A 27,149-nucleotide genomic window follows, 5' to 3' on the forward strand; every position below is an offset into this window, starting at 1 on the left:
ACAGTGTGATGATCTGGGGTATTCCCTAACTTTCAAGTGCATATGTCACTCCACTATCTCAGAGGGCTTTTGGTGGAGTAGTTGTCCTACTGCTCAAACACCACTGAAAATGGCATTTCTGTAGCTTTCGGCAGAGTTACAAAGTGACATACTTTGGAGTTCATTTCCAAAATTAATACTGTTATGTTTTGCATTCCCTCACCACTGCAATCGATTCTTGCACAATTTCCTTATTGCCTTTCAGCTGAAGAACATCAGTGGCTTTGGAAAAATAGCCTCCCATATGGAATGTGAGCAATTCACTTATCATCTTAGACTTCTCCTGCTTAAATTGTTTTTGCTATGTCAACCTTTTTTGCACCAATTCTTCAGTGTGTTTGGACTTCCACTCCCTTTTTTACACTAGGCTTACACTTAGTAGCCTATTTATTAGGTACGCCTACACACCTGTTTGTTGATGCAAATATCTAACCAGTAAGCATGTGGCAGCAACTCAATGCAAAAGCACAGACAAAATTGGGCAAGTGGTTCAATTGTTGCTCAGATCAAACTTCAGAATGGAGAGGAAATGTGATCTAAGTGACTTTGACCATGGTATGATTGTTAGTGCTAGATGGTGTGGTTTGACTCCCTCAGAAACTGTTGATCTCCTGGGGCTTTCACACAGAAAAGTCTCTAGAGTTTACAGAGGAAGGTGTGAAAAAGAAAAATCTTCCACTGAGAGGCAGTTCTGTGGGCAAAAATACCTTGTTAATGAGAGAGGTCAGAGGGGAATGGCCAGACTAGTTCAAGCTGACAGGAAGGCAACAATAATTTTTTTAAAACACATTACGACATTGGTTGCACGTAATAAAGTGGCCACTGAGTGGATTTCTTGCTCTACTTTTCTTTAAAAATAAGACCCTGCAACATTAAGAACCACCGCTGATGCAGCTTCCCAGAGCATTTACCATTTCCCTTTGATATATCCTGCAAAATGAACATTCTGAGCCCATAGTAAGGATATTCAATGTTGGACCCTGTTTTCTATCATCTTTATTTCTATCCTTTTCTTGCCACATCTAAAGGCATTTCACACTTCATGAGGTAAGAACATTAAAGCCAGATGTTGCTATTTTCCCTGCTTCTTTTAAAAACTTTTCTAGGCTTTGTCATAGATTACAATGTATTCCAAGGATACGGCTGGAGTTCTTTTAAGTTCTGCTTAAAACAGTCAAGGTCTCAGGAGTTCCTATCATGGTAGCGTAGGGATTAGTGTGACACAAATACAGCTGAAGTTGTCGGGGTTCGGAGTTTAATTCCAATGATATCTGTAAGGAGTTTGTACTTCCTCCCATGACTGCGTGGGTTTCCTCTGGGTGCTCCAGTTTCCTCCCACATGCCAAACACATACCAGTTAGTAAGTTACTTGGTCATGGTAAATGGTGCCATGATTAATATTGGGTTAAATCAGTGGGTTGCTGGCAGCACAGCTCGAAGATCCAGGAGGCCGAATTCCATGCTGTATCTCTAAATAAAGGTATTTATTTAATTCTAACTATAAGGATAGACCTTTTATTGTGGCCTAGGCCACAGGGTCGTATGTTGCAGTCACCTAGGGGAAGAGATGCTGAGGTGGGTGGGAGAGCCTCTGTGTGCCACCAGAATTTGTTCTGGGTTGGGGGTTGGCCCGTCCTGTCAGTGCTGCTCCCCAGGGATCACTCAGTGCTGCCCTCCAGTGTTCATTCGGTGCTGCCCTGTGGTGTTTGCTCTGTACTGTCCTCCAACGTTTGCTTAGTGTTGCCTTCCAATGTTCTCTGGGTGGAAGAACAAGCAGGGCACTCGGACTTGCGCTATATTTTTTTTCTTGTGACCACTGCTGTTCAGAAGTCATAACCCTATGTGCTATGTTGTTGCGTGAATGAAATCACCAGAGAGAGTTACTAGTAGATACAAAGCACCTTCTTTATTCGACAAAACAAAGTACAGCAGGTATGGAGCCGCTTTTGGTGGAAAGGTCTGCTGGCCCAACATGGGAATCGATATTTATTTGCTAAATACAAAGGACAATCCATATTTACAAAGTATAGACAATGCTTTCTTTTGAAGCTACATAAAACTTCACACCTTCTGATTCCATCCATCCCACCAGCGCCAGCAGCGTCTGGACTGGGATCCACAGTTTTTAGGAAAAGCATTGTTCCAAATTAAATCCACAACATCAAGAAACAGAAGACTGGTAGCCAAAGCCATTGGCTAAATGTAAATGACCTGAACCCAAACATCACTCTAACATGCAATATGCAATGTACTGTGTGCTGTTGCTTCTGTGTTTTGCATCTTGGCTCCAGAAGAACACTGTTTCACTCGGCCATGTTCATGTATGGTGGCATGATAATTAAACTTGAACTTGAATTATAGGTGTACACCTTTAAAGAATGACATCATTATCCTCTGCAATGCAGAGGACTGATTTGCAATACACCACAAAGACTTTGTGTTGTATGACTGTAATCAGGATTTAGGCAGTTTTGACAAAGAGATCAAAACTCCAGATTGGTTCTCACCATGAGCCTGTTCCGATTTCTTTGCTCCTGTACTCACATAATCTTCAGTGAAGGCCAGCATACCATGTGCCTTTGGAATGGCTTTCTTTCAGCGACTGGTATACAAGAAACTTCAATTTTAACTTGTATTTATCATTTTTGTACCATGGAGAGTGTTCTAAGTAGTTACATCACCACTTGGTATGGAGGTGCCAATGCATAGGATTGAAATAAGCAAAGGGCAGAAGGTTGCAAACTCAGCCAGCTGGGTAATTTTTATTTATTGCACTGTATTGCTGTTGCAAAACAAAAAAGAAATGACATATGATAATAAACCTTATTCTGATTCTTCTATGCAGATAATTACCCACCTTTCTGTTTTTGAGGCTAAAGTTGATAACCTCACATTATCCATATAATCTGCATCTACCATGCATTTGCCCACTCAGCCTCGTTATCAACATCAAATTGAAGACACAAGATTCAGCTGAATTGTACTTAACAAGTTTTCACAAGGTCTGTTACTAAATTATTTCCCTGTTGCAGAGCTCTCAACAGCACTTCCCATATCAAGGAAATAATGCTGAATAACATCTATGTGTGTCCCTCATTATGTAAATATGTCTCATACTGCTCATACAATGATTCCTTTTAGACTGCCTTGCCTGCTTGCTGTAAATATATGCAGAAGGCATAACAATGAGGTAAATGAGCTGTGTTAACTTATACACTAAAATCTAAAGTTTCTTTGCACAACTGCTTAATGTGACATTAAAATAATGCAAGCAGGTTCTTGATTCTGAATTGGGTGTTGATGACTATAATAAAGAATTAACAATTCTTAAGTCTGATGAGAAATAAATGTTTTCCTTTAGCCTCAAAGACGTACTTAATGTTCCTTCTACAGAAAATCAGAGCTTTAAGAACTGATGGGCTCATTGGAACAGGGTGTTTTCTCATCTTCACAATGAAATAGATTTCATGTGCCCTGCAGCTCCGATATTTTTTTGTGTCATAGCTTTCTGGAATTACTTCCTGATAGCAGGGTAATGAGATTAATGGGCTCTGTCTTCTTAATCAAAGACAGTGGGAGAAGGAAATAGGTGGCTTAAAATCAAACCAAGAAGAAATCAGGAAGAGCTAGCTTAGAGAGAGAGAGGCACAAAGAAGAGCCATGATGCAGATCATACCAAATCTGGGTCTACTGGAGGCCAAGGAATACAGACTATCTTGGGGTTAGAAGACTGTATATGTGTGGGCTTGTTTTGCTGGTGTTGTTTTATTACATGTTGTCTTCTGTTTTGTTGTGTCCTGTGCTGTTCTGCCAAGCAAGAACGTGTGGTGACATTTGCAGGTTGTCCTCAGCACACCCATGGGCATGTTGGTTATTAACACAAATGATGCATTTTACTGTATGTTTCAATTACACGTGTGTTTTTTCAGTTTTTTCTGTGTTCAGTCAAAGCTTAATAAAATAATTGTGAAGCAACAGGTTTTGTGCCCCTTTCCTGACTTCTGAAAGAACCTTGGATTAAAACATCTGAATCCAACACTCTCAAATTGAAACAATGGCCTTCTATTTCTGAGACACCCCTCACCCCCACCACCATGAGGGATCTTCCCACCCTGTCTCTTGCAAAAAGGCTATCCCCTTCTCACAATTCCTCCATCTCCGCCACATCTGCTCTCAGGATGAGGCTTTTCTTTCCAGGATGAAGGAGATGTCTTCCTTTTTTAAACAAAAGGTCTTCCCTTTGTCCACCATCAACTCTGCTCTCAAACGCATCTCTCCCATTTCCCGCACATCTGCCCTCACCCCATCCACCCACCACCCCACTCGGGATAGGGTTCCCCTTGTCCTTACCTACCACCCCACCAGCCTCCGGGTCCAACATATAATTCTCCGTAACTTCCGCCACCTCCAACGGGATCCCACTACCAAACACATTTTTCTCTCCCCCCCCTTTCTGCTTTTCACAGGGATCCCTTGTCCCTTGACACGACTCCCTTGTCCACTCGTCCCCCCCATCCCTTCCCACCGATCTCCCTCCTGGCACTTATCCTTGTAAACGGAACAAATGCTACACCTGCCCTTACACTTCCTCCCTCACCACCATTCAGGGCCCCAGACAGTCCTTCCAGGTGAGGCGACACTTCACCTGTGAGTCGGCTGGTGTGGTATACTACGTCCGGTGCTCCCGGTGTGGCCTTTTATATATTGGTGAGACCCAACGCAGACTGGGAGACCGTTTCGTGGAACACCTATGCTCGGTCCGCCAGAAAAAGCAGGATCTCCCAGTGGCCACACATTTTAATTCCATGTCCCATTCCCATTCTGATATGTCTATCCATGGCCTCCTCTATTGTCAAAATGTATCCAAACTCAGGTTGGAGGAACAACACCTTATATACCGGCTGGGTAGCCTCCAACCTGATGGCATGAACATTGACTTCTCTAACTTCAGTTAATGCCCCTCCTCCCCTTCTTACCCCATCCCTGACCCATTTAGTTGTTTGCCTGTTCTCCATCTCCCTCCGGTGCTCCCCCCCACCTCCCCCCGAGGCCTCCCGTCCCATGATCCTTTCCCGTCTCCAGCTCTGTATCACTTTTGCCAATCACCTTTCCAGCTCTTAGCTTCATCCCACCCCCTCCGGTCTACTCCTATCATTTCGCATTTCCCCCTCCCCCCACTACTTTCACATCTCTTACTATCTTTCCTTTCGGTTAGCCCTGACGAAGGGTCTCGGCCCAAAACGTCGACAACGCTTCTCCCTATAGATGCTGCCTAGCCTGCTGTGTTCTACCAGCATTTTGAGTGTGTGTTGTTGTTATAATTTCATATATGTCTATCAGTTTGCCTCCTTTGCTTCGACTATACCAACCCTACTCTGATGGCCCAACACACTGACTGTTTATTTCTCTCTGTCAATATTGTTTGACATACCTAATTGCTTGAGCATCTTGTGCACTTCGCTCAAGTTTTTCAATCCACATTAGAGAACAAATTTTTTCATGGTGACCTGAAAATTTTTTCATGATGGTTTCCTCCGGCTGCTCTGGTTTGCTCCCACATTCCAAAGTTGTGTACATTGGTAGACACTGCCATTAGTGTCCTAGGAGAACTGATGAGAATGTGATTAATGTAGGATGAGGTTAAATGGGTGGTAGGACTTTGGGCTGATTGGCCATTTTCCATGCCCTACATCTTAGACGTAAGAGCAGAATTGGGGCACTGGGCCCACCAAGTCTGCTCTACCATCCCTTCAAGACTGATTTATTATCCCTCTCAACCCCATTCTCATGTCTTCTCCCCATAACCTGTGACACCCTGACTAATCAAGAACCTACCAACCTCTGCTTTAAATATACCCAATGACCTGGTCTCCACAACTGTCTATGTCAATGAATTCCACGGAAGCACCACCCTCAGTCTGAAGAAATTCCTCCTTAACTCTATTCTAAAGGAACATCCCTCTATTCTGAGAATGTACCCCCGGTACTAGACTCTCCCACTATGGGTAACATCCTCTCCATGTCCATTCTATCTGGGACTTTCAGTGTTTGATAGGTTTCTATGAGCTCCTCCTCAGTGCCATCAAATCTCATTATACAACTTCTCATCCCATGCCTTCTCTGTTCAAAATGTGATCGTTTAATGTTCCTATGTTTTCCTGTATAACTCATATAACCATATAACAATTACAGCACGGAAACAGGCCATTTCAGACCTTCTAGTCCATGCCAAATGCTTACTCTCACCTAGTACCACTGACCCACATTCAGCCCATAACCCTCCATTCCTTTCCTGTCCATATACCTATCCAATTTTACTTTAAATTACAATACTGAACCTGCCACTACCACTTCTACTGGAAGCTCGTTCCACACAGCTACCACTCTCTGAGTAAAGAAGTTCCCCCTCGTGTTACCTTTAAACTTCTGCTCCCTAACTCTCAACTCATTCCCTCTTGTTTGAATCTCCCCTACTCTCAATGGAAAAAGCCTATTCACGTCAACTCTATCTATCCCCCTCATTATTTTAAATTCCTCTATCAAGTCCCCCCTCAACCTTCTATGCTCCAAAGAATAAAGACCTAACTTGTTCAACCTTTCCCTGTGACTTAGGTGCTGAAACCCAGGTAACATTCTAGTACATCTTCTCTGTGCTCTCTCTATTTTGTTGACATCTTTCCTATAATTCGGTGACCAGAACTTTACATAATACTCCAAATTCAGCCTTACCAATGCCTTGTACAATTTTAATATTACATCCTAACTCCTATACTCAATGCTCTGATTTATAAAGGCCAACATACCAAAAGCTTTCTCCACCACCCTATCCACATGAGATTCCACCTTCAGGGAACTATGCACCATTATTCCTAGATCACTCTGTTCTACTGCATTCTTAGTATTCTAACTCATGTTCTTAGTATTATTTTTATGTGTACAGTTTGTCTTCCCTTGCACATTGATTTTCTGTTTATGAATACTTACTTCCTGCCTGTTATGCCTCTGGCATTTAGGGCAGCAATGAACATCTTCCATCTGTAATGGTGTTCAGGGCTTCCTTCATCATGTCAATAGCTTCTTCGTGGTTTTCACTACTGTCAGTCATGTAAGTTCTGGGTAGAGACTCAGGAGTAGGATTCATTGCTGTGCCTTTAACTATATTGTTTTACCAGTCACTGTGGCTAGCCCTGAGCTGAACCTCCGAACTTGGAGGACTGAGGAGCACTCATAGTCTGGCCTCTACCCTTTGACTTGTTTGGCATGGATGACCCTACCAAGATTCAATGCATAAAGCTCTGACTCCAGATAACATAACCCTCCGGGTCATTGTGGCATGCAAGTCACCAAACCCAACAACAAATTTGTGGTCCTCTTGGAGGTGCTAATGAAAAGTTTTTCATGAAATTCCATTACATTTCTTTTCTTCTGTAAATGCCTGCAAGAAAATAAAAGATAGCATTTGGTAGCATACAAGCATTGATAAAAAATTTACTTTGAGCTTTGAGTTTACTAGAGAAAACTGTTCTATATACTTGCCAGCAAGCCGGTCAACATGATGGCAATTCTATTAATTGTAGGTGTTTACCAAATTACTGTGAACATGGAGGAGAATGCTCTCAATCCTGGAACACCTTTCACTGTGACTGTGCTGGGACTGGCTACACTGGAGAAACCTGCCATAGCTGTGAGTATCACTCACTATTTATTATAGAATCTGCTCTGGGTACTTTTGAGAGATGCTGTTAATTAGGCTTGGTAAAATTCAACCTTTTCCTTTGAAAACACGATCTGTTAACATCAGATTGTTCATCTTTTGTGGAAACCATTAAGTTACACCATAAAACACAATATACTATTAGTAGAACAAATACAGTATTAAATCATTCATTATTAACCTGAGAGTGAGTGGCTAAAATATATTTTTGTCCCAAAATTGAAATTTACTCTAAATCATGCTCTAATAGAGAGTCCAATTTATTCACTGGTTTGACAAGGATACTGATATTTATTAGTTTACTTGAAGGGTGAAAATGCAGCATTTTACTTTGCTTTATACAAAACAGTTAATGTAAATTAAGACATCCTTTTGGTAACTCCATCCCCAGTGATTGATCACAAACAAGAGAAAATCTGCAGATGTTGGAAATCTGAGCAACACACACAAAATGCTGGAGGACCCTAAACATCCATAGTTGCTGCCTGGCCTGCTGAGTTCTTCCAGTATTTTGTGTGTGCTGCCCAGTGATTGACATTGCTCAAGTACACAATCTGAAGTGGAGGAAGGGTTATTCCAGAATTATTCTGGAAGGATTATTAACTAATTACTAACAGTCAGGGAATGCAAACTAAGCTTCCCGTTTGATCCTCCATCGCCAGTGATTTATATTTCCAATGTCCACAGTCACCAGTGAAGGAAGAATTATTCTGATTAATCCATTTGGACAAACCAGAGAGCCGGTTATTTCCCATTATGGGTGAAGTATGTTGCTGCCTGATTATAATTTCAAACTATTGAATGAACAGGAAGACCTAATGAGGAAAATCCTATATTTTTATTATTTGGTCATCCTATTTTTTTTTCAAATTTTACGACAACCTTTAATGTAAGAGTGTAACTGAACATGATTTTATAGACAAGAGGGACCTTAGCCGATACGGTTGCTTAAAAGCTAGCATGGTTTAATGTAACGGCTTAATGTAAAGTAACACATTTCATTGTTTGTTTTGATGCTTCTGACAAATAAAGCTAATAATGTAACACTAATAATAAACCAGTAAACACTGTGCCACAGCTGAGACTTCAGATGATCGGCTGTTTAAATTCAGCCAGCAGTGAAAGAAATGCTTTCTTGGTTGATCTATGAATCAACCATTTGGGTGACTCTTGCTTACATGTAACCAATGAACAATGATGTGTTTGGTGTCACTGCAGTTTGGTTGGTCACTCACTTCCCTCAGCTTGTTCCAGTCTAGTGTAGTCACTATGCACTCATGATGAGTTAGTATGAACTGGTGACATTAGTGGAAGGAAAAGGACTGTCAATGTGCAGTTCAAGACCCTTCACCTGTACATCATCACGTCAGATACAGAGTCGTGATTTGAAATGTTGACTGTCTATTTTCCTCCACAAATGCTGTCTAATCTGGAAGTTCCTCCAGCAGTTGATTTATTTTTATAACTTCAGCTGTACTTGGATTCAAGAAAACATTGTCAAAGGTCAAAATTCTTGTTTAATGTATGAAATTTGCGAAAGCATTTGTATTTCAGTAGCACCTTACACAGCATCAAAAATCACAGTCATTGATTTATGGTGAGATACAGCACAGAAACAGGCCTTTCTGCCCAGTAAGTCCATGATAACCATTAACCACCCATTTAATCCCATTTCCCACAACTTCTCATTAACTCCCTTCAGATTCTACCATTTTAACAACTTACTAAGGAAAATTATTATGGCCATTTTACCTGCTGTCCTGCATGTCTTCAGATGTAGGAGGAACATAATGTACCTGAGGGAAACCCACAGGGAGAATATGAAAACTCCACTCAGACCTCAGCTGAAGTCAGCACTGTACCTGTATCTCTGGCACTGTGCTACAGTGTCTCCGTCTCTTCTACAACTGCTATTTGGATCTTTAGGTATTGAGATATGGCACCTTAACACAAATGGAACCATGATCATCGCCAGACACTCTATTCAGGTGAATTTGAGCAGTAACTTTTGGTCAGAAATCCCCTCATTTGCTTCATATCTATAGGTGTTATTTTTTAAGGTAACCAATAATGTCAGATGAATTCTCAGTTTAATGCAGCAGAGGCATTGAAGAATAAAGGGCATAAGTTCAGATTCAAGTTTTTTTGTTATCTGACGGTACATATACACAACCAAACAAAATGGTGTCCCTCTGGACCACGGTGCACCCACAGAACATATATCACACACTGCACATAAAACATTACTGTAAATAAGTTAATAAAATATAATTCAAAACAGGTAAACATTAAACAGCTTGCTGTCCTAGTGGCAGGGTATTCATTAGTCTCACTGCCTGAGGGAAGAAGCTGTTACCCAGTCTGACAGTCCCGGTCCTAATGCTCCTGTACCTTCTTGCTGACAATAGTGGATCAAAGAGATTTGGGATTGGATGGTTGGGATCCTCAACAATATTTCAGACCTGTCGTCTAGTCAAGGTAAGGAGCTGAAAGTTTTGAGGAGATAAAAGATATTTTCACCAATACGGTGGTTGAAATCTGGAGTTCACTTCTTGAAAGGTTGGTAGAGACAGGTCCTCTCATAATACTTTAGAGGTATCTTGATAAACACTTTTGTCAGAAGAACATAGAAGGCTGTAAACCAAAAGCTGCTAAAAGGGGATGGCATAGATGGGTGTTTGATGATTGTCAAATTGCAGCATTCCTTTGTTTGTTTAAATTAGATTACTATTGAAAGAGGGGATCCACAGATCATACACAATATGTATACATAAGGAAACTATACATAGGCAGCAAGGTAGCGTAGCAATTAGTGCAAAGCTTTAAACTGGCAGCTGGGTTCGATTCCAGACGCTGTCCGTAAGGAGTTTATATATTCTCCCTGTGACTGTGTGGGCTTCTTCCCACACTCTAATGGTTGGTTGGTTATGAGCGTGCTATATTGGTGCCAGAAGTGTGTCAACATTTGCAGCTGCACAGCACAATCCCCACCGATTTGATTTGACTTGACACAAACAACACATTTCACTGTATGTTTTGATGTACTTGTGAGAAATAAAGCTCCATTTTATTTTTATTGATTATCGGAGAACTGAGATGCAGAGTAGTCCAACCCCTTCTTTTGATAACTAGTTCTGAAGTAGGTTTGATTCCACTACCCTTTGAACATAGATGCAAAGAGCATACATCTGACATCAATAGAAAATGCATATTAATACATCACAGCAGGGTTTAAGTACAATTATGTTCCAGTAATTCAGTGTCACCCTGAACTGTTCAGAAAGCTTCATTAATATATTCCAACATATGAATAACAGAAATCATTATTAAAACTGAGGACTACAATAAATTGCTCATGTTGGAAAGGTTACAGTATCTTTCAGACCTTTGTGTTTTGTATTAAAAATAATGAAAATGGCTTAAATGATTTAACTCAAACCACTTTTATTCTCAGACATATATAATTTTGGCTTCCATGCTGTTTAAATAGAATTTTGAGGCTGAAGCTTTGAATGTGCACTTTTTATTGATTATTATCATGGGAAAAAATAGCAAGCTGTGACAATAAGAATTGTATAATATTACACTCATGTTAATTGGGCTGGTCAGTTCTGTCCTCTGTTTGAAAGATTAATAGTACAGGTTTCCTGAAAGCGATCAACAGCATAAATGCAACACACATTCATTTGACACCAAGGTCCACTCCAGAATGAGAACGTTTAATGAAGGCTGACATCGCAGTATGGTAATCAGGGAATGCTTCATTTAGAAAAGATGCCAATATTTGAATGAAACATTAAAGCATGGGTCAGCTTCTTGGCATAGGTTGATGTTTAATATTATGGTTTTATTTGGAGGTCTCCAAGTCAATAGCTAATGTCAACACAACGCAAAAACAGATCAATGTGCTCTCTCACCTCAACACTCTTTGTAGGATGTCTTTGAGTTTAAAATGCACTGCTTGAAAACAAGGTAGAAATAGATTCAATTGTAACTAAGACCATAGATTCTCTATTTAAAGTAATGATTATAGTGAAGCTGAATTCATTGGGTGGCCCATTCATCGAGCCAGTACGATGGTAGGTTTGACACAGAACAATGTATAATGCTGGAATGGCTGCTACTTCTATCTATTTCATAATAATAGCACTTCAAAGTAATTCATTTCATGAAGTACTTTAAGATGTTTCTGAGAGATATTATACACTATGGTATGAATATAAATCATATTTTTAATTCATGGGAGGCACTAAAATATAATAGACCTTTATTCAGCCCAGTACCTGCATGGTGATGTTGGATGATATTGCTCGCAGATAAATAAAATGTTCTCACTGTTCCTGCAGTTCTGTTCCCATTACAATATATTTCTGGATCATCATTTTTACATAAATTTAATCTCTGACAGACACACACTTTAAGATATCAGTGCATTTCTTTTTCACTGATCTTTACACATTTCCTTTAAACCTTTCTCTCTCTCTTGATTATCACAGATCTGTTCTTTGTATCTAAGAGGGATTTCTAGAAGAGTTATCTCTATTTCTGTCCATTTTCCTGCCTCTCTCTCTCTCCCCTGTCTCAGTCTCTCTCACACTTTCATTCTCATCCCATCACTCCATCAATTGCTCACTCTCACTTTGTAGTCTGTTTATTCCTTCCCAAACCAGTTGCATGACAACATTTGATGCGCCAGCCCATACGTCTATTGAAAGGTTTCCTACTATGATGAAATGGATTCCTGAACCTCAATATGACTTGCTCCATTGTAATGAATGGTGTTGGGGAAGAAAGAATAGTGAGGAGTAGTAACTAGTAAATAGGGATGTGGATTGTGCGACTGCGGTAATAGGGAACCACAAACAAAGCCTAGAATTACAGGCATGGAACACAGCAGTGATGACATCCAAGGTTCAGGAATTTTGTTAATCATGTTATAGCATGCACCTATTGTAATAGAAAATGGAATTTTCTGTTAGACTGGTGGACAATTATTTCACTCTGTAATCAAGACATAACCCATTACTTTAATGCATCTTCTTGTAGCCACCATTCTGTTAACAAAATGTACTTTTACTGGAAATCCCATCAACTGAGAATGTAAAAGCTGTACCAAATTCCTGCTCAAGTAGATCAGCTTTCACTGATGCCCTGGTGCACACTGTTTCTCAATCACCCATTATTCTGAACAGCAACTCCAATTGATCTTTCAGTTTGCTCTGACAAATTGGATGCAAGGCATGTCTTTCCACAGCACACTACATGTGACAATAATAAAGCAATTTACTAATATTCATGTACACTAACTGAACCATCTGAGTGGTCCTCTAGGGCACCAGAATCTACTCCTGATTCAGAATCTCACAGGCTGATGCAGACATCTGTTCAAAATTCACAAAGAATTACAGAGGGAGCACTGGTGTTCAATTAACATATTAAATCAAGCCTTTCCCTTCAGTTGAAGCAAAAAGATGCTATATTTTTATATTGAATAGTAGTAAAGTTCTTGCAAATGTTCAATGCTGTTTTCCCATTAATTAACATCAGTAACAAGATAACTAATGTTTTTCTTTGTGGTACAATCATATGCGATATAAAATAGGTTCACACCCTAATTAGACATTGACCATGTCTTATATCCATTTTACACCTGGAATTTGTTAAATACTCTTGGAAAAATGACATATCAGGATACACTCAATAGCCAGTTTATTAGGTACCTCCTGGACCTAAAGTGGCTACTGAGTGTACTGTGTATTCATGTTCTTCTGCTGTTGTAGCCCATCCACTTCAAGGTTCGATGTGTCAGGCATTCAGAGATGCTATTCTGCACACTGCTGATGTACCACATGCTTAGTTGAGTTACAGTCGCCTTCCTATCAGCTTAAACCAGTCTTGCCATTCTCCTCTGACCTTTATTAATAACAAAATGTTTGCACCTACAGAACTATTGCTCACTGGATTTATAAAATTGTTTGCACCATTCTCTGCAGAACTCTATAGAGACTGATGTGTGTGAATTTCCTAGTAGATCAGCAGTTTCTGAAAGACTCAAACCACCCCGTCTGGCACCAACAATTATTCCACAGTCAGTCACTTTAAATCACATTTCTTTACCATTCTGAAGTTTGGTCTGAACAGCAACTGAACCACTTGACCACATCAGCATGTGTTTATGAATCGAGTTGCCGAACATTATTAGCTAAGTAGATATGTGCTTTAAGGGGTAGATGTACATGTGAACGTAATAAAGTGGTCACAGAGTGTACATACTGAGAACCACATTGGCCAGAGAATCATGAGCCCACAACACAGAACCTTGCAGAAATACCCAATTACAAAACAAGCATTGCATGTAATGAATCACCTTACACAGGAATTGTGCACAAAGATGCAGACAAAAATGTATGAGGAGCATCTGATGGTGCTGGGCCCGTACTCACTAGAGTTTAGGTACAGTAAATGAGAGGGATTTATCATTCAAACCTACTGAATTTTGAAAGACCTAGACAGAGTGAATGTAGTGAAGTTTTTTTTTCCAATCCTGGGAGAGTATTGGACCAGAGGACTCAATGTCAGAATAGAAAGAAATCACTTTAGAACAGAGATGAGGAGGAATTTCTTGGCTGGAGAAATTTCTTTAGCTAGAGGATGGTGAATCTGTGGAATTCATTGCCACAGATGCCAGTGGAGGCCAAGTTGTTGAGTATATTTAAAGCAGAGGTAGATCTTTTCTTGATTTGGAAGACTGTCAAAGGTTACAGGGGAAAGGAAGGAGAATTTGGTTGAGAGGGGAAAATAAATCAGCCATGACAGAATGGTGGAGCAGACTCAATGGACTGAATGTCCTAATTCTGCTGCTGTCTTATTTTCTTATGGGGATAGTTGAGGAACTCATGTGTACTCTGCCAAGAGAGGAGATTCATCCTATGTGGATTGTAGTGTGGAGGTTGCCTTTGAGAGAGGATCCAATTGGATAATGAAGGGGTCAACATGGGGCTGAGTGTTCGGGTCCTTAATAATCCATTTGTGGGAAAGGGAAATAACAAAGAAGGCATCTGCGAAAAGTGTTTGGGTCTTGATCAATCAGCTTTTGGTGGTAGAAGAGCTTAAAGGTCATCTATCGTAAGGGATGAGTGTAAGTCATAAAGGAGGACATCCATGCAACAGCCCCTACAGAATTGATCAGACCAGCAATTGTCAGGAGATGGTTCTCACCTTTCCTGCAAGGTTCTGAATGCATATAAATGGCTAATCATGTTTGTAGCAATTGCAAATGAGGTTTGGTCAAATAGCATCTAACCATGTATAATGTGCCACTTAATAGCACCACACATCATAACTGCATCTGTGCAGAAGATTATTGTTAGCAGAGGACAATAGTGCAGCGGTTAAGTCTCCGGACCATAAGCTAAATTTCTGTATCATTGATCCAGAGAAATGAGGTTGAATCCCACCTTGCAACTACAGAATTTAAATTCAAGTAATTAAATAAAAGTACAAGTTAGTGAAACATTTCATCTTCCGTAATGGTACTCATTGTATTAGGGGGCATAGAGAGAAGAAAAAGGTTTAAAAGGGACCTGAAGAGCAACATTTTCACACACAGGATGGTGAGTGCTCCCAGAGGAAGTGGTAGAGGAAGATACAATTATGGACACCCCAGTAGAGAGCAGTTAGCATAATGCTATTATAGTGCCATTAACCTGGGTTAACTCGCCACTGTCTGTACGTTCTTTCCATGATAGCGTGGGATAGTTACAGGCACAGGACAAATTTAGCATGATATGGGCCAAACGCAGGCAAATGGGACTAGCTAAGTTATGCAAGTTTGCCAACATGGACTAGATGGGCCAAAAGGGCTGCTTCCATTCTGTATAGCTCTATTTTATCTCCAGTTCACCAATGCCCTTCAGCAGAGGAACTCTACCTCCTCTGCTCTTACTTTCATGTGACTCTAGACATACCTAAAAAGGCTGTCCATTGACAGCATCATTGAATCAGGAGCAATTAAAGATGAACAATCAATGCTGGCAAACGCAGTGATGTGTATATCCCATGAACAAAATACATTTTATTTTTCAAAGAGGATGTAAAACAAATTGATTACACTCTGAGAGCTGCACAATGAGTGCCAGTAACCAGAAGCAATTGCTTTTTTTTTGAATAAGTTCCTTTGCACTTCACACAATTACATTCCACACCAATAGAATTCGAAGACTATTTCTGCCTCATTCAGTTTGTTGATTTGCTGTACAATCAGCTCAAAGTCACATTGTCTTCCTTTATCACCACTGGATCTAAATTCTGGTGCTCCATATGCATCAGCATGATGGGAGCCTTTCTCCAAAAGGGCCACATCATTCATGAAGGAGATTCATCCACAATTCTTTGAGAGCAATGATAAATGATGGCTTTTCAGCAATTGCTGCTTTATGAAAATGATTATAAAACAGTAGTATTTTTGGTGAGTTTAGAGCGATAGGGCAAATGGTGGAGCAGTTGGTATAAGGGTAGATACAATGTGCAGAGAGGCTCTGCGGAAGGATAGGCAGTGGATAGCACATAAATGCAGTCAATTGGGTGGTTTGAAATGTATTACTTTAATTTGAGAAGCATTAAGAATAAGTGTAATGAGCTGAGAGTATGTAGAATTACAATGTTGTGGCCATTACAGATACTTGGCGGTTGCAAGTGCTGGATTAGCTGCTTGATGGTCTGAGGTTTAGAAGCTTCAAAAGGGAAATGGAGGGAGGTAAAAGAAGTGGGGGAGTGATATTATTTATCAGGGATAGCTTCAGAAAGTGAGGGCGGGTGTTTGCCATGGAGCGATCAGATCATCTTCTGAGTCAGTCTTGAAGTCAGAAACAGGAAGCAAGCAATCGCTCTATTGGCAGTATTCTACAGGCTCCCTCATAGCTACTGGGATACTGAGGAGCAGATCATTAAATAGATTTCAGAAAGATACAAAAATTACAGGGTTGTTGTCATAGATTACTTCAACTTCCCCCAGTTTGATTGGCACTATCTTAGCATGCACAGGGTTTAAGTAGGGCAGAATTTGTTAGGGTGTCCAGGAAGGATGCCTAACACAGCAGATGGACAGGCTGATGAGACAGTAGGCCACACTGGATTGAAATTAGGCAATCAACCTGGGCATGAGAGAGACCACAACTCCTGACCTTTAGCATAGCCATAAGAGCTGACAATACAATGGTTATGGCAGGAACTTGCAAACATAAATTGGGATCAGATGTTCTCATACAAATACTCAGCGGAAATGTGGAGGTTGTTTAGAGAATACTTGCATAGGGATCTGGGTAGGTTTGTCCCACTGAGACAGGGAAAGCTTAGTATGGTAAAGGAACTATGGTTGACAAGAGATATGGAACATCTAGTAAAGGGGAAGAAGGAAGCATGCTTAAGGTTTAGGAAGCTAGCATTAAACAGGGTTCTAGCCAAGAAGGAGCTTAAGAAAACACTTACCAGAACTAGCAGAGGACATGAAAATGACTTGACAAGTCAGATTAAGGAAAAATGCAAATGCATATTAGCTATATGCCAAGAACATGTGAATGAGTAGAGTGAAGGTAGGACCACTCAGGGATAAAGGAGGAAATGTTTTTGGAGGCAGAGGGGAAGGGGAGGTCCTTAATGAATACTTGCTTTAGTGATCACCATGGCTAGCAATTTTGACTTTGAGGTCAGCATAGGACAGGCTGTCATTATTTACTTTGTGTTATTCTGTTCTTCTTTGGCTCTATAACAGAAAAACTGAAACATTGTTAGTTGCAGATCTGCGCTCTATAATGTTTCTTTGTGAAACTACAGCTTCACCCATACCTTCTTGCACTTAGTATTGGTCTACTAACATATATTACATTGTGGCGAGCATTTGGTCCATAATGACAGATGAGGAAGCTCGTTAAACTCAATAACCATTTTATTGTGATAAATACAAATCAGACTGTGCACCATGATTGGTGAGAGAACCCAACCAGTCTCACACAGACGGGGGAGGTGACCATCACACATCCCGGATACAGTTAGGGTGACCCACAATTACACAAGCAAATAGCTATATAACCCAAGTTATATTGTAACAATAAATAAACTGGACCTTCCCACCATTATCCCACAAAAGCATTTTAACACACGAACGATAAACAGTACTGGTTATTAGAAATGTAGGGGCAGGATGACAACGATGCCCCCCAGAGCATCAGCCTGCCCCCACTCGGGGGGTCAGCTGTCCTCAGAAACCCCAGAGTCAACAGGTACATTTAATATCAAGAAATGGATACAATATACATCCTGAAATTCTTTTTCTTCGCCAACATCCACGAAAACAGAGGAGGACCCCAAAGAATGAATGACAGTTAAATATTAGAACCCCAAAGAATACCCCCCCCCAGGCTCCCCCCTCCCATGCACAAGCAGCAGCAAGGCAACGCTCCCCCTCCAGCAAAAAAAAAAGCATCGGCACCCTCCATCCAGCACTCAAGCGTGCATAAAGACACAGACTTGCAGTACCTCAAAGACTACTTGTTCACCCAGTAATTCGACATTTCCCTAATAAGGGAAAAAGAGATGTCGAGAGGAGAGACATAACAAACAACTCACTGATTTATAATGTTACGTTGCTTCCTCCGAGCTCTGCACCTGGAGAGCTGAGGTCTCTGGACTCACAGCCAATGGCAGTTAGCCCGCTGCTTCCGATCTTCTGTGATCTCCCGCAATGCCTCGGTCAAGGCCACTGGCCTTGTATTAGCCTGTCTCCAGAGCCACGGAAGTACGGCACCCAGAAGGTGCACTGGTCTTCCAGGCCGCATCCTTGGAATATCAGAAAGCGGCCAGTCATTAGGCCCTGACAGCGGGTCCTATTCCTGCAAAGAATATTGAAGTCAGAGTGTAAATCCAGTTCAGGGTCTTCAAAAAAATCTTGAAAAGGATTTTTTTTGAAAAGAGATACCAGAGAGAGAAATAGAATTGTTTCCAAAGATGCAAGCAAAGGAGTCGCCGTTTGGCGCCATCTTGACTTTACTCAGCCCTCCGAGAACAAAGTCCAAAAGTCCCGGTGGGCGTCGACACTGCCACCTGGGACGCTAGGTGATTTTGGAGCCCCCTCCAGGGGAGGCCCTCTTTGTGTGAGGCAAGAGGCAGGGCACCCGGAGTGTCACTTCCTTCCTTCAGCCTCGCTGAAGTGGTCAGTGGTGGCCAAGGTATGACACAGTACCAGCCAGTCCCGGTGCAGCATGATTGTTTTCCGCTGCTCAGGCAACAGCACCCGATATACCACATCAGAGATGCAGTCGAGCACCTCTCCCGGCCCCTTCCAGTGGCTTCCAAGCTTGGAGATAGTCCCTTATTCCGAGAGGGACAGTAGGCCCATACTGGGCCCCCACCATGTACTGCCGCAGTGGCACCCTAGACTGGCGGCCCAGCCACTTCTGGTATGTATAATCGTTGCATCAGTGCACGAACAGCTGCACGTCCTGCCTGTACCCAGGCCAGTAGAATCACTCACACAGACAGCCCAATGTCTTTGCAACTCCGAGATGTCCGACCCCCAGCAGCTCGTGCACCGACCGCAGCACCATGGCGCGGAGCCCCCGGGGGTTCACCAGCTGCTGGAGATGTCTGTCACCATCGGACAAATGCCACCGCTCGAACAGCAACCCGTCGCCACTTCCAGCGTTCCCCACTGCGAGTACAGGGCTTTGGTCTCTGGGTCCAGGGCGGAGATCTCTGCCCACTCCGGCCGTCGTCCCACACTCAGCCATTCCCTCTCCCAGGCCAACACGGGATCGCTCACCTGTTCTCTGCTCAGCTGCTGCTCCATGGTGGGGAGGTGGTCGCCGGCTGGCACCTGAAGGGCCGTCACCGTCGCTTGCCCGCGGTTCAGCTGTGTTGTGCTGGGCCGCTGCCGGGTGTGCTGCACTGCCCCGGGCCGCTGTGAAACCGGTGGTGCTGGCTGCCCCCGCTGGGACCGCTTCCTGGAGCTGCCCTGCCGGAGAGCCACGGCTTCAGCACCGAGGTAGAGTGTTGTCCCCGACACATCCACACGGGTCCTCCAGCGGGGCAGCAGGTCCAGGCCAAGGATGCAGGACTCTCGGATGTCGGCGAGACACACCTCGTGCTCCACCGTGTTTCCCCAGTGCGATGCGCAGCCTCCTCTTCCCTCGCATCGCCGCACAGTCACCGGTGACCGTCACCCGCTGGACCGTAGTCATTGTCCACCCAGGCGGGGATGCTGGTCCATGTTGGGGAGGACACCGGGACGGATGGTAGTGATGGTTAACCCCGTGTCCACCAATGCCCGGCATCTGATGCCCCTCACCACGTAGTCCACGTATAAACCTCGCTCTTCACCCAAACGGCCCACCGGAGGGGCGACACCGGACGGATTCTGCTGGAGGATTCGGGCGGTGCTGCCCGCTCGGTGTTTCCCGATGGCTGCGCTGGGCCGTGGCGTGGTGCCGGTGCGGGGCAGTCCCGGGTCAAATGGCCTGCCTCACCGCACTGGTAACAGAGGTCGTTTCGTGGCCATCGGTGGGTCGGCGCAGTGCTGGTCAGTCCCGTCTCACGGGTCAGTTTACTCCTCACCCTCGGTGACACAGGCCCGGACTCGCGGTGCTGGTCGGACCCGTCTCACGGGTCAGTTTACTCCTCACCCTCGGTGACACAGGCCCGAACTCACGGGTCAGTTTACTCCTCACCCTCGGTGACACAGGCCCGGACTCACGGTCTGTGGGGTGACACTGGAACACCTTGAGGGGCTAAAATTGCTTCTGTCCTCTCTGCCTCGGCCAGCGATGATGGTGTTGTCAGGCGGACATGCTGCTTAAGGCGCTCCGGCGTCAGCGCCTTTACAAAGGCGTGGTGGGCGAGCTCTTCCTGGGCCGCGGGAGGGAACTCGGGGTGGCCATGCCGAGCACAGTGACAGAGATCCGCTGCTAATGACCCCAGGATTTCTCCCATACGACGCCGTCTGCTGCCCAGTTCTTCCCTCATTGCTTCCGCCAATGGCCTCTGCTCAAAACGCCACTCCAGCACCACTATGAGGGCCCGTAGTCACGCTGCTTCACCGGCGTTCGGTTGGGGAGGGCTGGCAAGGTATCTCCCTCCAGTGCCGGAGTAAGGTGCACCGTCGTCTCGGTGGGGATCCACCCGTTGTGCCATGCAGCAAATTTGACGCGCCTGGTAAGGCTCCAGACGGCTGGTACCGTTGTATCCGGGGAGCTTCTTGGTGTACCTTGAGGCTCAAATCGTCGAGACCCGTTGGTCTTGCTGTTGCTCCAGCGACGCCTGCCATGTTGTCCATCCTCCCATGGCTACAGCGTCTTAGGTTCCAGGTGCGGGTAATGCACTCTGCCGTATCCCCCGGGTCTCCCTGGGAAGGCAGAATGCTCGGTTCTCAGCTCCTCCCACCCAGTTTCATCTTCATGAGCCCAGTGCGGGTAATGCACTCTGCCGTATCCCCCGGGTCTCCCTGGGAAGGCAGAATGCTCGGTTCTCAGCTCCTCCCACCCAGTTTCATCTTCATGAGCCCAGTGCGGGTAATGCACTCTGCCGTATCCCCCGGGTCTCCCTGGGAAGGCAGAATGCTCGGTTCTCAGCTCCTCCCACCAAAGTCCCCAAGTATATTTACAGGTTAAGTCTATCAGGTGGTCGAATCGTTCGCTGTGATCTACGTAGCTCCGGCTGCAATTGCACAGGTGCCGGAGGTGGTGATGGCACAGGTGCCGGAGGTGGTGATTGCACCGGAGACGGAGATTGGGCTGGTTCTGGCCCAACTGGAGGTGTCAGGGATCCCTCACATGTGTGCAAGGCCCCCGGAATAGACGCGTACGAGATGCCCGGTACATGAGCGTCGTGAGGAGTCTGGGTGTGGCAAGGTGTGTGCGGTGTCACCTCGGGTACAGGGTTCATAGTTACCGTGGAGTGTTCGGGGTAGTGGTCTGCTGCTCCGGCGGGCGCCAGGTCGCGGACAGAGACCGTGTCCTCCCACCCATCAGGCAAGACCACGTAGGCATACTGGGGATTAGCATGCAGGAGGTGAACCCTCTCGACCAGCGGGGAGTACTTATTACTCCTCACATGTTTACGTAGCAGCACCGGCCCCGGGGACGTCAGCCAAACTGTTAGGGTGGTCCCAGTGACAGACTTCCTGGGAAAAGAGAATAGGCGTTCGTGAGGGGTGGCATTAGTGGACGTACACAACAGGGAGCGGTTAGAGTGGAGTGCCTCAGGGAGGACCTCCTGCCATCGGGAGACCAGCAACCCTTTTGACTTAAGGGCTAAAAGTGTGGCCTTCCACACTGTGGCATTCTCCCTCTCCACCTGGCCATTCCCCCGGGGATTATAACTCGTGGTTCGACTAGTAGCAATGCCCCTAGCTAGCAGGAACCGGCGCGACTCGTCACTCATAAAGGAGGACCCTCTATCACTGTGGACATAGCAGGGATATCCGAACAGAGTGAAGAGCTGGCGCAGGGCTTTTATGACCGACGTGGTAGTAGTGTCGGGGCAGGGAACGGCAAAGGGGAATCGCGAGTACTGAGCTATCTGGTTGACCATATCCGCGATGCGGGGTAGGGGGTACGCGTCAAGCTGCGTGAATCTATTGATGGTCTGGCTATAGTCCACAACCATCCTATTTTTCTGCCCAGTCCGAACAACAACCACCTGGGACCGCCATGGGCTTGTGCTCGGCTCAATGATCCCCTCCCCGAGCAGCTGCTGCACCTCTGAATGAATAAAGGCCCTGTCCCCTGCGCTGTACCTCCTGCTTTTAGTCGCCACCGGTTTACAGTCGGGGGTCAGGTTGGTGAACAGCGATGGGGGAGGGATCTTGAGGGTGGAGAGGCTGCAAGTAGTGTCAGTAGCACAGCTATCGGCATGGTGCTGGGCGGGATGTGTGGTTCGGTGTGTATGTGCGTGTGGTAACGGAATATATGGCGAAGTCCCACCAAACTGAGGATTCCTGACAGTGAGTGGTGGGAGGGGCCCGTCATATGCCATAGTCACACTTTTGAGATGGCTCTGGAAGTCGAGCCCCAACAGCACAGGTGCGCACAGTCGAGGCATGACCAGGAACGCAAAGTTCCGATATTCTGTGCCCTGCACCACCAATGTCGCTACACAACCCACCCGGATGTCTGTGGAATGCGACCCAGAAGCCAAGGTGATCTTCTGATGTGCCGGCCGTGTCACGAGTCCTCAGCGTTTCACTGTGGCCGGGTCAATAAAACTCTCAGTGCTGCCCGTGTCAAACAGGCAGCTAGTCCTGTGCCCCTCCACCAGGATGTCCATCATCGACCTTGCGAGCTGGTGCGGGGCGCTTTGATCGAGGGTCACGGCAGCCAGCGTTGAACGGGGCGAGTCGGGGGCGGGGCCTGGTGACGCCGGCAAAGATGGCCGCTCACATCCGGGCTTGCAAAATTGCGGCCCCCAGGTCTCAGACGCAGCGCTGCTCGACCCCGGGCGCGGTTTAGATTTACAGACCTTGGCGAAATGGCCCTTCTTCCCGCAGCTGGAACAAGTCGCTTCGCGAGCCGGGCAGCTGTTTCTGGAATGTTTCTGAAGCCCACAAAAGTAACAGAGTTTTATGCCTGGCGAATTTGAGGAGTTCGTGATACCGCGACTGGCAGCGGCATTGGCGAATTCGCTCGGAACCGGGGAATCGCGCGGCTGGACCGCCTCGGCGTACAGCTGCGCAGCCTCCAACGTATCGGCCGTCTCTATCGCTGAGCATAAGGTAAGATCAGCTTTTTCCAGCAGCCGCTGGCGCAAATACACTGACCTGACTCCAGTCACAAAAGCGTCTCGAACCAAGAGTTCCGTATGCTGTTCCGCTGTGAGCGTTTGGCAGTCACAAGTCCGCACGAGTGCCTGTAGAGCTCGGAGAAATTCAGCAGTCGACTCCGTAGGCCGCTGTTTTCGTGTTGCCAAGCGATGCCGGGCATAAACTGCGTTCACCGGCCGCAGGTACTGTCTTTTGAGGGCGTCAAGCGCCCCCTCGTAGGTCGAGAGGTCCCTGATGAATGAATAAACTTTTGGGGCGATCCTCGAGAGGAGAAGTCTGAGCCTAACAGCTGAGTCGGCGGCACAAACCTCCTCCAAGTATGAGTGGAAGCATACAAGCCAGTGTTCAAAGGCAAGAGCTGCTTCAGGGTCTTGGGGGTCCAAATCTAAGCGTTCTGTGCGTAAAACGGTTTAAAATTGATGCACCATCAATAACTCACGCTGAGACTTAGGAAGTGAGATATCGGCTTTTATTGACTGGAAGAATAAACAGCACTACATCCTGGGGAAAATGAGGGAGAGCAGCAGCCCACAGTCGCCTTTATACAGGGGTCTGTGGGAGGAGCCACAGGAGCAGTCAGCAGGGTCTGTGGGAGGAGCCACAGGAGCAGTCAGGCAGGTATATCTAGTTCACCACACATGTTGTCCATCCTCCCATGGCTACAGCGTCTTAGGTTCCAGGTGCGGGTACTGCACTCTGCCGTATCCCCCGGGTCTCCCTGGGAAGGCAGAATGCTCGGTTCTCAGCTCCTCCCACCCGGTCTCATCTTCATGAGCCCAGTGCAGGTAATGCACTCTGCCGTATCCCCCGGGTCAGGGCTCCCTGGGAAGGCAGAATGCTTGGTTCTCAGCTCCTCCCACCCGGTCTCATCTTCATGAGCCCAGTGCGGGTAATGCACTCTGCCGTATCCCCCGGGTCAGGGCTCCCTGGGAAGGCAGAATGCTCGGTTCTCAGCTCCTCCCACCCGGTCTCATCTTCATGAGCCCGGTGTGGGTAATGCACTCTGCCGTATCCCCCGGGTCAGGGCTCCCTGGGAAGGCAGAATGCTCGGTTCTCAGCTCCTCCCACCCCGTTTCATCTTCATGAGCCCGGTGCGGGTAATGCACTCTGCCGTATCCCCCGGGTCTCCCTGGGAAGGCAGAATGCTCGGTTCTCAGCTCCTCCCACCCAGTCTCATCTTCATGAGCCCGGTGTGGGTAATGCACTCTGCCGTATCCCCCGGGTCCCTGGGAAGGCAGAATGCTTGGTTCTCAGCTCCTCCCACCCGGTCTCATCTTCATGAGCCCGGTGTGGGTATTGCACTCTGCCGTATCCCCCGGATCCCTGGGAAGGCAGAATGCTCGGTTCTCAGCTCCTCCCACCCAGTCTCATCTTCATGAGCCCGGTGTGGTTAATGCACTCTGCCGTATCCCCCAGGTCTCCCTGGGAAGGCAGAATGCTTGGTTCTCAGCTCCTCCCACCCGGTCTCATCTTCATGAGCCCGGTGTGGGTAATGCACTCTGCAGTATCCCCCGGGTCCCTGGGAAGGCAGAATGCTCGGTTCTCAGCTCCTCCCACCCAGTCTCATCTTCATGAGCCCGGTGCGGGGAGGCATTCTGCTCGGTCCCTCCACTTCTTCCCCAGGTATCCTGCATTGTAACTCTTCCATCTCTTCATCAATTTTGGTCCCACGCCTGACGCCAATGTGGCGAGCATTTGGTCCATAATGACAGACGTGGAAGCTCGTTAAACTGAACAACCATTTTATTTTTGTTTAATTTATCAACCTTTTTTTTTAAACTCAACAACCGTTTTGATCTGATAGACACAAATCGGATCGGGCACTATGACCTGGAGAGTGAACCCAACAAGTCTCATACAGATGGGGGAGGTGACCATCACCCCGGTTACAGTCAGGGTGACCCACAAATACACAAGTGAATAACTGTATGACCCAAGCTAAAATGTAACAATAAATGAACTGGAATTTACCACCATAATCCCACAAAAGCATTTTAGCAGAAGAACAATAAACAGTGCTGGATATTGGAAATGCAGGGGTGGGTTGTCGACTATGCCCCCTCACAAAAGTCAGAATATTATTATGCCATCTCAGTATTTTTCTGCTGTGTTGTAAATTTTCAGCTTCTCCACCAGAATGCTTAATCCAGCATGAAATGCTAGGTTCATGGGCATTGTATAAACCATATACTGCATGTACACCTGGAAATGTAAGTCTGTCCTTCCATCATGTGTGTATGGGTTAAGTTTTTGGACAAGAAACTGAGGGTATTACCAGAAGTAGGTTAGCCTTAAATTTTAAATCAGGAGATATTTTAACATTGACTTAAAATCGGAAGTGCAATAGGAGGTAGGGAAATACCTTTCAATGATAGGGACGATAGATATAAAGTTCCCCTGCACTAGAATTAAAGGTGAAACAAGTACTTTTTCTGTACTTACTGTCTCCCGTTTTATGTACCAGTTGTAAACTACTCCCCCCCCCCCCAGTTAGCTCCTCTCTGAGTTAAATGACCAATGTCTTACCTACAGACTATAAAAGCAGAAACTTGGGTTGGCGTTCTCTTTGCAGTAGTGAAGAAGGGCGTTGGAGTTACTAATTCCAGACATAACATAATTGAGGTCCAACCTAGGTTTTCACTCGATTAAAAAAAAATCTCAGAGAAATATTCCAAAACATGATAAAAGGGTTAACTATGCCAACAATTCTCCCTAAATAAATAATACTAGAGCAGACTTGTTGGACCGAATGGCCTAATACTGCTCCCATGTCTAAGGGTCTATTGAAATTGACTATATAATTATTACATTGCAACATCTTGGAACAAAAGCCTGATGATGGAGGAACAGAATCCTGGTAGAAGATGGATCAGGAGGAACTCTACTTGAGATGGCGGTGTGAATCACAGACTTGTAATGGATGTTTGCTGCCAGAAAATCACCTGTGATAGAAGCACAGGCATCTAGAAAGGGAATAGATGAGTCAGACATGAACCATAAGAAACCACTGTAAATCTCATTACAGTGAAGTGAAGGTGATTACAGAGGCATGTGAGAGGAGCTGTCCAAAGTTGATTGGAAAGGGACACCAGCAGAACACCAATGGCCGGAGTACCAGGATCAACTCGGAAGATGCAGGATGGATACATCGCAAAGGAGTACTCTTAAGGGAGGATGAGGCAACTGTGGATGACAAAGACTGCATAAAGGCAAAAGGAAGGGCATATAATATGGCTAAAATTAGTGGGAAGTTAGATGATTGGGAAGCTTTTAAAAACCATCAAAAGTCAACTAAGAAAGCAATAAGGATAGAAATGTGAAATATCAAGTTGAACTTAGCCAATAATATAAAAGGGAAAACCAAAAGTTTTTCAGACACATAAAGCGTAAAAGCGAGGTGAGAATAGATCGCGGACCACTGGAAAATGACACAGGAGTGGTAGTAGTGGGGGGACAAAGAAATGATGGAAGAACTCAATAGGTATTTTGTGCCAGTCTTCATTATGCAGAAATTCAAGAGTATCAGGGATCAGAAGGAAGTGTGTTTGCTATGACTAAGGAAAAACTGCTTGGGAAGCTGGAAGGTTC

General features: G+C 45.2%; 1 protein-coding gene across 3 annotated transcripts in view; it reads left to right on the forward strand.

Moving 5' to 3' along the window:
- The window catches only part of LOC140714304 (contactin-associated protein-like 5), a 1,942,527-nt gene that overhangs the window by 868,160 nt on the left and 1,047,218 nt on the right, over positions 1–27,149 (forward strand). For all 3 annotated transcript variants that reach the window (XM_073025413.1, XM_073025423.1, XM_073025434.1), the window contains one exon: positions 7,617–7,723. In XM_073025413.1, the coding sequence (XP_072881514.1) occupies positions 7,617–7,723 (107 nt within the window). The remainder of the gene's footprint in view (positions 1–7,616; positions 7,724–27,149) is intronic.

Source organism: Hemitrygon akajei, chromosome 2 (genome assembly GCF_048418815.1).
Source record: "Hemitrygon akajei chromosome 2, sHemAka1.3, whole genome shotgun sequence".
NCBI classification, from domain to species: domain Eukaryota; kingdom Metazoa; phylum Chordata; class Chondrichthyes; order Myliobatiformes; family Dasyatidae; genus Hemitrygon; species Hemitrygon akajei.